General features: G+C 38.2%; 1 protein-coding gene across 2 annotated transcripts in view; it reads right to left on the reverse strand.

Annotated features, from left to right (window-relative positions):
• Positions 1-16364, reverse strand: part of LOC126190883 (V-type proton ATPase 116 kDa subunit a 1) — a 704052-nt gene that overhangs the window by 24696 nt on the left and 662992 nt on the right. For both annotated transcript variants that reach the window (XM_049931488.1, XM_049931487.1), the window contains exons 14-15: positions 15865-15989; positions 14886-15124 (exon numbers count right to left, since the gene is read on the reverse strand). In XM_049931488.1, the coding sequence (XP_049787445.1) occupies positions 14886-15124; positions 15865-15989 (364 nt within the window). The remainder of the gene's footprint in view (positions 1-14885; positions 15125-15864; positions 15990-16364) is intronic.

Raw genomic sequence — 16364 nt, forward strand, 5'->3', positions numbered from 1 at the left:
TGTTATCACCAGATACAGTTGGGATGGAAGAACGAAGAGTGTAATTGATTATATTCTAGTAGATAGGGAATGGGGAGAGAAAGTAACAAATGTGAAGGTAATTCCAAGTGTGAGTGCAGATGGAGACCATAGATTACTGGTGGGACAATGTAAAATGAATCAGTGTGTCAAAAATAGAAAACAGAAGAAAGTGATGAGGATACGGGATTGGAAATTGAAGGAGAGTGAATGTGCTGAGAAGTACAGAGAATTAGTAACACAAAAATTTCCAAAAGAAGTTTTCTGCGATGTAGAAAAAGAATGAAGTTTATTCAAAGACACTTTAGTCGAAGCAGCACAAAAAGTATGTGGCAGAACATCTGGAAAGGAAAAATAAGACAGACAAGTTGGTGGGCTGATACCACAATCCAAGCAGTTAGAAGAAAAAATGGAGCATGGAGAAAATGGTGGAAAACTAAAAATGACGAAGACCATAAAAGATATATAGAGGAAAAGAAGAAGTGCAAAGAAATAGTGGAAACAGCAAAGAAAAAGGCATGGGAAGAGTTTACAAAAAAACTTGAAGAAGATGGAAGAGCAATAAGAAAATGTTCTATAAAATGATGAAAAATAAAAGGAAGGCTTCTGAAGTACCAGTAAAGATGGAAACAGAGAACCATTGAAGATAACTATTAATTTATCAAATTTATCCTTGACCCCTGAAGAAGTGGAGTTAGTGACAAAAGGTTACAAATATGTTTCTAACAGAACACACTGTCTGTAAGTGTTAGGCCACTTGAGAATGGATTTGGAATTAACTGTTCAAAATGCCAACCTTACAAAAAACAGGAGTGGGGGGAAAAAATCGATCTGCTACTTCTGCAACAAATACACCTGAAACACCAGTACAACAGGAAGGCACACATTCTCAGAAAGTTAAAAATATGAAGTGAAAAACAATATGGTGATAGTAGCAAAAGTGGACAAGGGAGGTACAGTGGTACTTTAAGATAAAACAGATTATGCCAAGAAGATAGATGAAATCTTTAAAACAATGAGATTATGGTTTGTGAGAGTGAAATAAGAGCCATAATACAGCTGAATCCTTTTGCACCATTACTTTATGGTTTTATTAAAGTATCATAAAGGTAATTGACCAGGTCAATCAGTACATGCAACAGCTCAAACTTCAGTTCACAATATAAGAAGAAAAACTAATGCAGGCATCAAGGGAAAAATACTATACATAAAAAAACCACAGTATTAATAACAGTACAAATTTACTAAACAGATCAGATGAATGTCACTTTTAATGCAACCTAAGTTTCATTTGATGTGCACAACCTCCTCCCTGCCTCTGTATTTGCTGAAAGAGTACATTAATGCAGCAGAAGAGTTAGAGTTATTGTAGAGTTATGTTTAAAGCAAAATTAGTTTGGAAACCAAACCTATTCTACAAATGTAGAGATGGACTTCCTGTCATCTTCATCTTCACTGTTGCAGAAATTTTCCATGAATAATATTGAAACTGACTTTATTTATTCTGAACCTCTAGCCAAATACAAGGTGTACTGGTGCACGTACACAAGTTGCAATACAGTCACAGCAAAAATCAACTTTTTTATATATCTATTCTAGTTACAGAGTACAATATTTTACATCTGGTTATTAATTTCGATCTATTACAACCATTTGCAGACCTGGCTACAATCAATTTTTCAGTCACATAGATATAGACACACAGATTGTGTACTGTTGAAGTATGGATAAACCACAAGGCAGAGCCAAATCTTTCTGAAAAATATGAGCCAAACTTAAGAACATGGAGCACATCTTGGAAAAGCAGCCACATCTATTTACTTTCCAAGCACTAATATTGACATTAACACAGGAAGCCACCAGTTTAAAATACATAGGAAAGGCACATACACAGACTCCCACATTCCAGCTTCCTCAATGAACCTAGTTCCCTACAAGCATGCTGCTTTCATTTTATGATCTACCATTAACTGCCAGTTCCAGTGTGCCCCACTGATTTTGAATAAGAATTTCCCACCATCAAAACAATAAATTACGGATACCTAACATGATCATTCAGTGCATATTGTACTGTAACCTTCTTGTGAAAACCAATTTATTTGCCAAGGTTGCTATGTTAAGGGGCTCCGGAAAGGCTCAAAAATCATGAAAAGTTCAATTTTTACTTTTATGCGTTTTCTGAATCTGCAGACTATTACCTTTTAATAGATATATAATTTATTCAATTCCGAAGACTACAACTATTTTTAAATTTTTTTTAAAATTTGTTCTACATGGGCGTGACCCACTGTGGCGCTGTTAAACTGTTGTCAAATGGTGTTATTATTAACGTCCGTGTTCGTCAGGTACATTTTAGTGATGTGAGATAAAGTATGTGTTGTGGCTAACCTGTGATGGTTCAATATATATCGCTGGTGTGATTGTCGATTGTTTCATGTTTATTTACTCTGTCGTTATCTCGAAAATATTCGTAATTAATTCTGTTTCTTGAGTCTCTGTTTTGTTGAAGTATAATAATAAGTAAAAGTAAAGTTGCTGTTGCGACTGTCAATGATGGCAACATTGTAAGGTGCAAGGTATTTAGAAATATGGGAATGAAGATAGGTTCTAACATGGTACGAGCGATGCTTGCTTTAGACAAGGAACGCCTTCGGGCTGCAGACAGGGCTGTAAAGAGTCTAGAAATACAAGCAAGAGTAAACAGGAGGAGGAACAAGAGGAAGCTGGAGGAGGAGTTTGCAGAGGATGAAGATAATCCATCCTATGGACCTAGAATGCACTAAAAAGTTAATCCAATCTTTGTCACTCGATTCCCAAAACTTTTATTTTCTCATACTAGTTACATGTTTTCTAAGGATCTTCCAAACATATTTGTTTCAAACTTTCAGTAAATGTTACACAGTACCATCTGCATAATTTAACACAGCCTTTTTTCAAAAAACTGTATATTTTTGAATATATAAATAAAAAATTGCAAAAAAATGTTGTGAATTTTCATTACAATTGAAAAAAAATCATCTTTAATAACTGAACAAAAATTTTGTAAAATTCCTGTGTTAAGTTGTAGCCCATATTCCAATAAATAATCTGTAAAAAGTTCATCTTCCTACCTCAAATACTTTGTGAGGAAAGATGTAATTTATAAGCGTTATTTTAACATTGCAAGTATAGGGCGTTCCGGAGCCCCTTAACGCAATTACTTGATTAGTAATTTGGCAATATGTATTGCATCTTCATATCCATAAAACCAGGCAGTGGTAGTTACATCATATAATGCTGAAACCACTCTGTGACATTAGGACTGTACAATTCTACTTTCTTATGGATGCTGTATAGTCCTAATGTGACAAGAGTAGTTTAAGCACTGTATGATGCAACTACCACTGCTCGGTTTTATGGATACAAAGATGGCAAGAAGTATTGCCAACATCAGTAATCCGCTAATTGTGTTAATGTAGTAATATTGGCAAATAAATTGGTTTTCACAAACAGACTACAGCTTTCTGCCCCCCCCCCCTCCCCCCATATCTCCGAATATCCTGATCAGACCCTGTGCTCCTTCTGCACCCATTTCCCCTATCTATGGCCCCAGCTCCTGTGATTGTCCCCATTGTAAAACTTATCCTAGGCACTCTCCTACATTGTGTACCAGATGTTAAGAAAATACTGTTCAGTCTTCTACAATGGTATGACCACCACAAAGTTATCAGTTAGGATGAATGGGCACACACGGAGAGTAAGGAGAGTGTATAATTGCAACACACAATATCCTGTTGCAGAGCATGCTCTACAACATGACAGCCTTGACCTTGGTGATTCTTTCACCACAATATCTTGTATTTAATCTGCTGTGTGGATGTGATCTATACTATCTTGCATACAGTTACCATGGTGATCAATTTCTGTTGATGTACTTGTATATACTGTGCGTAGATAAGTAGTCTGAACTAAATTTTTATCGTAAATTTGTAATTTAAATATGTTACCTAATTCTGACAAAAGTCGTCATCTTCAGGATATTCTAACAAAAGTAATTTCAATGATACTGGAGTGAAGAAAGAATTTGTATTATGGCACATGTAGTTTGAAATTTATGCAAGTACATACTGATTGTCAGATGCCGCAATGTTAACAACTGTATACAGACTGATCTGAGCAATCATTGGACTAGCTCAGTCACCACTGTGGTGTTAATAAGTGGGCTAGGACATCAGTGCAACATGATTTGTGTTTTATATTTGGGGTATTTTATGTTTGACATGCTGATGTTCCTTGAACTTTTTACTGTAAAGTGATGCAACATCACTATATGACCATGGTGAACCCAAATTTTTAACAGTAATATAACAATTCAGTATGCCCCCAATGGTTGACACAATGGCTAACATATACAATACATTTTTGTTAGGCTGTGCACCACTGTAAATGGAATTGCTAGTAATTTATTTTATTAGTCATGATAGTGAATAGAATACTTCATAATTATATTTACTGTTAACAGTCACTTTGATGACTTAATTCTCTTTAATTTTATCCATATTTCACAGCTTCAAACGTGACTGTATTCAATACTGATTGGCGACTGCATGGAGTGTTCTGTGCACCACGACCAAGTAGTGGATAGAATTGGAAGGAAAATCAGCATTGGCCGTATTTTGTCGTTTTATTGTCAGCAAAATCGATTTTTGGTCACTTAGTGACCATCCTCAGTGCTGAAATATACAATTAAAATTGGTAGGCACTGGTATCAAGCTATAACCACAAGTTTAGAGAGATCACATAAACTGATCGCATCATGTAGTTAATAAAACATGAGAAGTTGTGACTGAAGGTGTTTTTTAATTCATACCTCCAATGTTAATTATATGCTTTATTAATATTTGTATCAGTATGCACAGTAGCATCTTTGCCAATAACGCTAGACAATGGGCTAATTAACCTGGAATATAGGTAATGAAAATTAGTAATTAGAGAACCAAAAGCAAAAAGTGTTTCTTTTCTATATTCAGTTTTATTTAGCAACCATGACGTGGAAGTAGATATTGTAGTCCATGCTTCCAGAACAAATTATGCACAGCTACTGTGCCACACTGACTTCACAATGATTAGCATCATAATGGGGCTCAATGACAGTGTGCCATCAAAATATGATTCAACAGTGAAGACAGCATTTCATGGCACAGCAACTGAACTCAGTTGCTACTGGAAGCATTCATTACTCTTCTTTTGTTGCTGCCATCATCAGTAAATGAACCTCAACTGAATATTTCAACAGATTCATAAATAAAGGCAAATGAGTACAGCCTCATTCTTGACATCTGATATGAGTCAACTGAGTGTTCAGTTGTTTCTAAACAAATATTGTCATCGACAGCTGGCAATGGCCTTGCCAAAGAGGGTGGGGAAGCAGATAGAAGTTCCTGTCCTTAGGGTGGGAAACTGCTCCTAAAAGGCAGAAGAATGAGCAATGACCAATGGTATAAGAATGCAGAAGGCAATGGAAACTACTCTGTTAAGACACATTATGTGTATCCACAGGACAAAAGGCCCATAACTGGGAAAATCATGATGTCTCCATTGGCAAAATATTGTGGATTAGTCCCCAATTCTGATCTCCACTTTAAATATACAAAAGGGCTATTCAGAAAGTAGCAGATGTTTTGAAAGAAAAAATTAACAATACGCAAAAACCAAATTTTATTATATACATTTTAAAGGTACACCCTTAAGCTCTTTCCTTACATAATCGCCATTCACATTGAGGCACTTATCATACCATTGCACAAGTTTTTTAATACTGTCTCCAGAAAAATCTGTAGCCTGCAATTACAACCACTGGTTTACACTGGCAAACAGTTCAACGTCAGTATCTAAGAGCTGTGTAGTGATCCATGTCTTTCTTGATGGGAAGAGGTGATAGTCACTCGGCACCAAATCCAGGCTGTATGGTGGATAGTCAAAGACCTCCCATCCAAAACTCCATAGGAGCTTCCAGGTAAGACTAGTCATGCTTGGAAATGCATTTTCATGAAAAAACAAATCTTTTGCACTAAGTTTTCCCTGACACTTGTTCTTTATCCCCCACCATACCTTTGTCGGTGTTTGACAAATTTCAATTGGTTTCCAGTTTTGTATTAAAAGAAACCTTGCCACAGAACGCACCTTACAAGTGATGGGCTTTTCTATAGCAGTGCACATTTTAATATGTCACACATAAAAAGTAGCAGAGACACAGATCACATGCCGGATGCATATTGAGTATAAGAATGTTATGGTACATCAAGATGGTGGTTGTAGGCCCAACCACTACCGCAGTAGACCAAAATGACTTACTTTCTGAATAACCCTTTAAATTGAGCTCTTTCGATATATTTAAAATTTATAATTAAGAGTTTAACATTGCAAGGAATAAAATAATAATAATAATAATAATAATAATAATAATAATAACCACCACAGAAAAGGAAACACAGGTGGTGGACAACAGACTGCGACAGAGCACTTTAATCACATTATTCAAGCCTGGAAGATTTGGCACAGCCATCAAACCCTGGAGAATTGGCAGATCTTTTTGGAAACAGAGAAGAAAATATTGAAAACCATCAGACAAATTGAATGCATGTACCTTCACAAACGATTAGAGGAAATTTATAATGATTTTAAAAGAAATAACATGAGAAACTTTTATACAACATTTAGGGAAGCCACCCACTCTGTTTTCAGCACCCTGATGGAACACTTGAGACAAACACAGAGGCCAACTGTGAAATCCTGAAACAGCATTTCGAGAAGTTACACAACTGTGAACCACCAGTAGACAAACTTGACTTCTATGTTGCGACACCAAACCAGGATTCAACTCCACCTACGCATGAGGACATACAAAACATTGTTTCACATCTGAAAAAACAACATAGCACCAAGGAAAGATGGTGTAATTGCCGAAATGTTCAAGATTGGAGGTGAACTCTTGATTGACGGACTAACAACTATCACTGCAAATATATGGGAAAGTGAAGTCATACCAGCAGATTGGAAAAGTGCTTTGATTCACCCTCTACACAAAAAGGGCAACAAGACCGATCTCAACAACTATCGAAGCATTTCACTCCTACTAGTCGCTTACAAAGTGCTCTCACATGCTCTTCTTACCAGATTAGAACAACAGACAGAACATATGATCGGTGCTATCAGGCAGGCTTCCGACCACATCGATCCTGCGCAGAACAGATTTGGAACCTGAAGATGATACTGTAACACCATCAGTTGATCCGCACAGTAGTCAGCTTCGTAGAACTCAAGAAAGCATTCGACTCAATTATCGCACCAGTCTGTTCAATACACCTTGTGAATATGGTGCAGGTATCAAAATTTACGTCATTAACTGAGCAGACTTTTTACAGACACAACTTCGAAAGTTCTGAACCTTTTCAAATTAGGACAGGAGTATGACAGGGTGATGGTTTGTCCCCACTCCTCCTTAACCTGGTACTGGACAAGACTATCAAGACGTGGGAGAAAGAAATACCTGGAACAAACGACAAATGAATCAACATAAAATGCCTTGCTTTTGCTGATGACCTAGCAATAACTATGCGGACTCCCGAGTGAGCCAAACATGTCATTGAGAAACTTCATGAGGCTGCCATCAAAACCGGTCTCCAAATTTCTTACAAGAAAACACAATCATGGACACCAAAAGTTCAAATCTGAAACCACTTGCAACAAAATATGGTGACATCAAACAAGTTAAGTACTAGGGTGAAATGATCAGCAACACTGGCAATGAAAAAGTACCTCACAAAACAAGAGCAGAAAAATTACCTAAAGCTTATACAATGAAATACAATAAGAAACCGCTATCCACCCAAGCCAAACGTCACCACTATCATACAGTCACTCTACCAGAAGTGATCTACACAACTGAAACACTGTAATTAACCATCAACATCAAGGACATTGAGAAAATGGAAAGGCAAACACTCAGGAAAATATTTGGAGTCAAGATTCAAGATCTTATCTGGATGCGCAAAAGCTCTGAAGAACTCTATTCAAGGGCTGAACGTTTCATGTCAGTTGCACGGAAAAGACGACTGAAATTCTACGGACATTTAGCAAGAATGGATGCCTCTAGAATGACCAAGAAAATCTTCCTTATCATCAAAGAAACTCGCCAAACCAGGGCACACTGGCTAACAGAAACCCAAAGTGACCTCATGGAACTCGGCATTGACCCACTAGAAACCACACGGACTGCATACACACAGAAAATCAACTCTCATAAGTTCGCAACCAAAAACCTGATGGAAAAGAATCTGAAATTGAAAAATATATGGACACAAGAAAGAAGAAAGGCCCATAGTGAAAGGATGAGGAAGTTTTGGGAAGAAAATAAGAACAAGAAAGCTAAGAAGACCAGTGCTAACTAATGGTTCCATGTGCTCCTTAGAGGGCGAAATGAATAAATAATAAGAATAATAACAATAATAATAACAACAATATTAACAATAATAAAGTGTTGGTAGCAGTGAGAATCAAACTTAAAATGAATTGCTCATCAACACACTTTATCATTTGGCTACCACACCACTACAAGAAAGGCTGCTCAAAAAATACCCAATTCACTGTGTGTAAATCTTTAGAGAGCATTTTACTTTTCACTACAGCCCACTCAAGTGGAAAGTTGCAGTAACTTGAGAGGGGCATTTATCTGATTCTGTTAACATAATTTGAGCTAAATCAGTTAGCCACATCCCATGCCCTCCTGCTGTTAGATTTACATTTAGAGTAGACCTGCTTAACTCTTCAAATCTCACTTTTGCCTCAAAATCTCTACTGGAAAACAGTCTATTTAGCAGATCGTCTGCAGATCATGTACAGAGTACATTTTCACACTAAATTTCCCTTAAACTCGCTTTTTTTTTTTACCACTATCTATAGCCATCTGACTTACAATGGAGTACTCATAACAGAATTGAATATATTACTTTTACATTTATAAACTGAACTGTTTAAATTTATTTAAATTATGTAGTTAACTAGCTGTACCTGGCCACAGACTGCTGTATTTAAGTCTGGTTAAACAGAAAAGAAAGGAAAGAGAAAGCACACATTTCTATATGCATGGAAATTGGATATATGTCCTAATCTCCCCCTGTCCCTGCCCATCTCTTCCTCTCACTCACTTGCGTCCATCTCGTCCATCTCCTCCTCCTCCTCCTCCCTTCTCTTTCCATCCATCACCACCTGCCCCCCCCCCCCCCCGGTCAATCTTCTCCTTCTCCCTCTCTCCATATCCTCCTGCTCCCTCTCTCTGTCTCTCACCATCTCCTCCTCCTGCTCCCTCTCTCTGCCTGTCTTCTCCTTTCTGCTCTCTTTGTCAATATCCTCCACCCTTCTGTTCATCTCCCCCCGCCCCCCTCCTGCCCCGTCTGATCTTCAGCCTTGTCTACTGTTGCTGCAAATTCAGATTCTACAGTACTCTTAGTATTCCAATCATAAGCCGATAGACAGAAAAACAACTTTCCTATTTTCTGTAAAAACAGTATGTCAGAATGTAATGTGAAAGAATACACACAGGAGAAATAATTTTCCTAATGGTTCAAATGCCCCACTATCATAGTTAAAACTGCCCGTGACAAAGGAAACAAAATCACAAACTTTTACAGCAGAGCATTTTCTTTCTCACAATAAGTTTGCAACAAACTGTTGCCCCATCAGGAAAGAGGGAAGGAGAGGGAAAGACGAAAGGATGTGGGTTTTAAGGGAGAGGGTAAGGAGTCATTCCAGTCCCCGGAGCGGAAAGACTTACCTTAGGGGGAAAAAAGGACGGGTATACACTCGCGCACACACACACACATATCCATCCACACATACACAGACACAAGCAGACATATACAGAGGCAAAGAGGCAAGAGGCATATACAGAGGCATTTAGTTTATATATATATATAAAAAGAAAGATGATGAGACTTACCAAACAAAAGCGCTGGCAGGTCGATAGACACACAAACATACACACAAAATTCAAGCTTTCGCAACCAACGGTTGCCTTGTCAGGAAAGAGGGAAGGAGAAGGAAAGACAAAAGGATATGGGTTTTAAGGGAGAGGGTAAGGAGTCATTCCAATCCCGGGAGCGGAAAGACTTACCTTAGGGGGAAAAAAGGACAGGTATACACTCGCACACACACACATACCCATCCACACATACACAGACACAAGCAGACATTTGTAAAGGCAAAGAGTTTGAGACTTCCGGCGGACAAGGATTCCACGACTGTGGTACTTGATCGTCGGGAGTATATGGCTGAGGGACTGCGTCAGCTTTCAGACAACACCACTTACAAAGTTTGCCAAGGTAATCCCATTCCTGATGTCCAGGCGGAGCTTCAAGGAATCCTCAGAACCTTAGGCCCCCTACAAAACCTTTCACCTGACTCCATCAACCTCCTGACCCCACCAACACCCCGCACCCCTACCTTCTACCTTCTTCCCAAAATTAAAGAAACTCTTTGCCTTTACAAATGTCTGCTTGTGTCTGTGTATATGCGGATGGATATGTGTGTGTGTGCGAGTGTATACCTGTCCTTTTTTCCCCCTAAGGTAAGTCTTTCCGCTCCCGGGATTGGAATGACTCCTTACCCTCTCCCTTAAAACCCAAATCCTTTTGTCTTTCCCTCTCCTTCCCTCTTTCCTGACGAGGCAACCGTTGGTTGCGAAAGCTAGAATTTTGTGTGTATGTTTGTGTTTGTTTGTGTGTGTGTCTATTGACCTGCCAGCGCTATATATATATGTGTGTGTGTGTGTGTGTGTGTGTGTGTGTGTGTGTGTGTGTGTTATGTAAATTAAAAAATATATATCCTATATTCTTCCAAACTAGAGTAGCATTTAAAAATTTGAGTAATTATATAAACACTTTTTGAGATTCTTAGTAACAATTCCCATTTATATATTACATATTTATTTATATGTTCCCCCCATGAACCATGGACCTTGCCGTTCGTGGGGAGGCTTGCGTGCCTCAGCGATACAGATGGCCGTACCGTAGGTGCAACCACAACGGAGGGGTATCTGTTGAGAGGCCAGACAAACATGTGGTTCCTGAAGAGGGGCAGCAGCCTTTTCAGTAGTTGCAGGGGCAACAGTCTGGATGATTGACTGATCTGGCCTTGTAACATTAACCAAAACGGCCTTGCTGTGCTGGTACTGCGAACGGCTGAAAGCAAGGGGAAACTACAGCCGTACTTTTTCCCGAGGACATGCAGCTCTACTGTATGATTAAATGATGATGGCGTCCTCTTGGGTAAAATATTCCGGAGGTAAAATAGTCCCCCATTCGGATCTCCGGGCGGGGACTACTCAGGAGGACGTCGTTATCAGGAGAAAGAAAACTGGCGTTCTACGGATCGGAGCGTGGAATGTCAGATCCCTTAAACGAGCAGGTAAGTTAGAAAATTTAAAAAGGGAAATGGATAGGTTAATGTTAGATATTGTGGGAATTAGTTAAGTTCGGTGGCAGGAGGAACAAGACTTTTGGTCAGGTGATTACAGGGTTATAAATACAAAATCAAATAGGGGTAATGCAGGAGTAGGTTTAATAATGAATAAAAAAATAGGAGTGCGGGTTAGCTACTACAAACAGCATAGTGAACGCATTATTGTGGCCAAGTTAGACACAAAGCCCATGCCTACTACAGTAGTACAAGTTTATATGCCAACTACCTCTGCAGATGATGAAGAAATAGATGAAATGTATGACGAGATAAAAGAAATTATTCAGGTAGTGAAGGGAGACGAAAATTTAATAGTCATGGGTGACTGGAATTCGTCAGTAGGAAAAGGGAGAGAAGGAAACATAGTAGGTGAATATGGATTGGGGGGAAGGAATGAAAGAGGAAGCCGCCTTGTAGAATTTTGCACAGAGCATGACTTAATCATAGCCAACACTTGGTTCAAGAATCATAAAAGAAGGTTGTATACCTGGAAGAATCCTGGAGATACTAAAAGGTATCAGATAGATTATATAATGGTAAGACAGAGATTTAGGAACCAGGTTTTAAATTGTAAGACATTTCCTGGGGCAGATGTGGATTCTGACCACAATCTATTGGTTATGGACTGCAGATTGAAACTGAAGAAACTGCAAAAAGGTGGGAATTTAAGGAGATGGGACCTGGATAAACTGAAAGAACCAGAGGTTGTACAGAGTTTCAGGGAGAGCATAAGGGAACAATTGACAGGAACGGGGGAAAGAAATACAGTAGAAGAAGAATGGGTAGCTCTGAGGGATGAAGTAGTGAAGGCAGCAGAGGATCAAGTAGGTAAAAAGACGAGGGCTAATAGAAATCCTTGGGTAACAGAAGAAATATTGAATTTAATTGATGAAAGGAGAAAATATAAAAATGCAGTAAATGAAGCAGGCAAAAAGGAATACAAACGTCTCAAAAATGATATCGACAGGAAGTGCAAAATGGCTAAGCAGGGATGGCTAGAGGTCAAATGTAAGGATGTAGAGGCTTGTCTCACTAGGGGTAAGATAGATACTGCCTACAGGAAAATTAAAGAAACCTTTGGAGAGAAGAGAACCACTTGTATGAATATCAAGAGCTCAGATGGCAACCCAGTTCTAAGCAAAGAAGGGAAGGCAGAAAGGTGGAAGGAGTATATAGAGGGTTTATACAAGGGCGATGTACTTGAGGACAATATTATGGAAATGGAAGAGGATGTAGATGAAGACGAAATGGGAGATACGATACTGCGTGAAGAGTTTGACAGAGCACTGAAAGACCTGAGTCGAAACAAGGCCCCGGGAGTAGACAACATTCCATTTGAACTACTGATGGCCTCGGGAGAGCCAGTCATGACAAAACTCTACCATCTGGTGAGCACGATGTATGAGACAGGCGAAATACCCTCAGACTTCAAGAAGAATATAATAATTCCAATCCCAAAGAAAGCAGGTGTTGACAGATGTGAAAATTACCGAACTATCAGTTTAATAAGTCACAGCTGCAAAATACTAATGCGAATTCTTTACAGACGAATGGAAAAACTGGTAGAAGCCGACCTCGGGGAAGATCAGTTTGGATTCCGTAGAAATGTTGGAACACGTGAGGCAATACTGACCTTACGACTTATCTTAGAAGAAAGATTAAGGAAAGGCAAACCTACGTTTCTAGCATTTGTAGACTTAGAGAAAGCTTTTGACAATGTTAACTGGAATACTCTCTTTCAAATTCTGAAGGTGGCAGGAGTAAAATACAGGGAGCGAAAGGCTATTTACAGTTTGTACAGAAACCAGATGGCAGTTATAAGAGTCGAGGGGCATGAAAGGGAAGCAGTGGTTGGGAAAGGAGTAAGACAGGGTTGTACCCTCTCCCCGATGTTATTCAATCTGTATATTGAGCAAGCAGTAAAGGAAACAAAAGAAAAATTTGGAGTAGGTATTAAAATTCATGGAGAAGAAGTAAAAACTTTGAGGTTCGCCGATGACATTGTAATTCTGTCAGAGACAGCAAAGGACTTGGAAGAGCAGTTGAACGGAATGGACAGTGTCTTGAAAGGAGGATATAAGATGAACATCAACAAAAGCAAAACGAGGACAATGGAATGTAGTCAAATTAAGTCGGGTGATGCTGAGGGAATTAGATTAGGAAATGAGACACTTAAAGTAGTAAAGGAGTTTTGCTATTTGGGGAGTAAAATAACCGATGATGGTCGAAGTAGAGAGGATATAAAATGTAGACTGGCAATGGCAAGGAAAGTGTTTCTCAAGAAGAGGAATTTGTTAACATCGAGTATAGATTTAAGTGTCAGGAAGTCGTTTCTGAAAGTATTTGTATGGAGTGTAGCCATGTATGGAAGTGAAACATGGACAATAACTAGTTTGGACAAGAAGAGAATAGAAGCTTTCTAAATGTGGTGCTACAGAAGAATGCTGAAGATAAGGTGGGTAGATCACATAACTAATGAGGTGGTATTGAATAGGATTGGGGAGAAGAGAAGTTTGTGGCACAACTTGACTAGAAGAAGGGATCGGTTGGTAGGACATGTTTTGAGGCATCAAGGGATCACAAATTTAGCATTGGAGGGCAGTGTGGAGGGTAAAAATCGTAGAGGGAGACCAAGAGATGAATACACTAAGCAGATTCAGAAGGATGTAGGTTGCAGTAGATACTGGGAGATGAAGAAGCTTGCACAGGATAGAGTAGCATGGAGAGCTGCATCAAACCAGTCTCAGGACTGATAACAACAACAACATTTATATGTTATATGTATTTAAAAAACAGATACATAAAAACATGCACATATTCAAATGCAAAGTGGTGTCAAAATTTCAAGTCAACTGACCAACTACTTTTGAGTTTTGCACATACAAAAGTATGCAGGCTGAGTTTTTATACATAAAGATAGTTTCACACTGCAATGAATAAAATAAAACTACATATGTGTGACTGTTTTTTTGCCCTTCCCTGAGTCAATTGTAGAATGGCCGACTGTCATTTCAGCACTCAACACGCATTTCTCGTTATCGCGAAGAGAGTGCTACAGAACATGTTTCTGTCCAAGTTATTTGCATACCAGTACAAATTTGAAGAGGAAGGCATAATTTTAGTGTGCTTTCTGGCTTGCTCTTGAAGAGAAATGGCATAATTTTAGTGCATATTCTGTAGCACATTACCTCATGATAACTAGCCACCACTGAACATGGTTATACCCATCATTACATGTTAACTACGTACCACCCCCCCCCCCCCCTCCCCGTAATTCCCTGAACTCTGTACACAAAACCTAAATTAAACTTTGTACATACACATAATTACAAAATTAAGGCAACAAAAATAATGTTTTCCTAAATATGACATACCTGTCTGCTTTTCTTACGAGAACACATAATGTATAGCGGTTTCGCCAGTAACAACCATGGGACACAAAGAAGTGCTACAAACACCATAATTTGCTGCACTGTTCCTTGACTCTCAAAGATATATATGTTGCAGCAGTCTTTGCCCTCAATATTGCACAATGGCTCTGCTTGCTTGAAAAGCAGCATATTGATAAATGTGATAAGCACATTTGGTGCACAGTGCTCACTTGTCAGTAGCTCTGGAAGCAGACAAAGACATTTCCCAAATATATTCATTACATCGTTAACCTGTATCTGAACTTTGACATATTATGAAAAACTATTCTGCAATTAATTTTCTAATCTGTTAGTTAGGGTGGCAAATGTTCTGGAACACAGATGACTTATAACCTTTTATTGCATACAATAATAAAACAAGATTCTAAGTCTAATGTTATTACATCAGCAGAAAAAAGAAAACATATCATCAACCAAACAAGACTAAAAGAAAAACATGGCAGCAATAATATTATCCGTTCTGCGTTATCCTTATTTATTTTCCATATTTGTCTGGGTGGAGCATATTTTGGCTGGCCTTGCAGCTTTTGCTTCTGGCCTACTTTCAGAAAAGTATATGCCTCCTTATTGTCTCTCAATGTGGTAATAGGTTGAATTACCTTACTTTCTTCATGGTGATGTTTTCAATCATAAGTCAAAAAATAAATTTCATGTTATGTTTGCATTATTAGTAGAAGAACCTGTGTGTTATGTATGTTCTCACACAGAAAAAAGTTCATACTGCTTAAAAATGACATTTTCTGTATATAAATTCTCTCTTGTTTAAGTCTGAAATATATCACTGTTATTTAAATTTGAAGGTGTCATTTTTTTCTGTTATTTAAACTCGAATAGCTGTCACTTTTTAAAATAATCAGTTAATTTTGTTATCCCTGATATTATTACCACACCACATTTGCAGTGCTTATGCAGAAATACTTACCGTTCTTTGCACTGTATACAACCCACTTCACAAACATGAGAGAGACCAGGTATCCAAATAACAGAACAAGGAAGAGAACTTGAGGTAGAAATTCCAAGATAATATTGATTCGCTTCCGAAAATGCCTGCAAAAAAGAAAGCATCTTCAGGCACAAGATAACCAATGAAATCACAGTACTGATAATCCACCTGAACAATAAAAAAAGAAATAAGAGCTATCCACATAGCTACAGATGTTTAACCCACGAGTACATATAAGATTTTGTGCAGAATTTTATATGATAGGGTTAACCATCAACCACAGCAAAAAGTAGCAAAATACCAGGGAGGCATCAGACCTTGAAGAAGCTGTGCAGAAAAAACCATTACTTTAAAATTAGTGATCACTTATTACAGGAAATACAATGAACCACTTGCAATAACCTTTGTAGATTTTAAGACAGAATATGACTACAAAATTAGTCAAATTGATAGAAATCACTTTAACAATCACAAAATAT

This window comes from Schistocerca cancellata, chromosome 6 (genome assembly GCF_023864275.1).
Source record: "Schistocerca cancellata isolate TAMUIC-IGC-003103 chromosome 6, iqSchCanc2.1, whole genome shotgun sequence".
Classification (NCBI taxonomy): domain Eukaryota; kingdom Metazoa; phylum Arthropoda; class Insecta; order Orthoptera; family Acrididae; genus Schistocerca; species Schistocerca cancellata.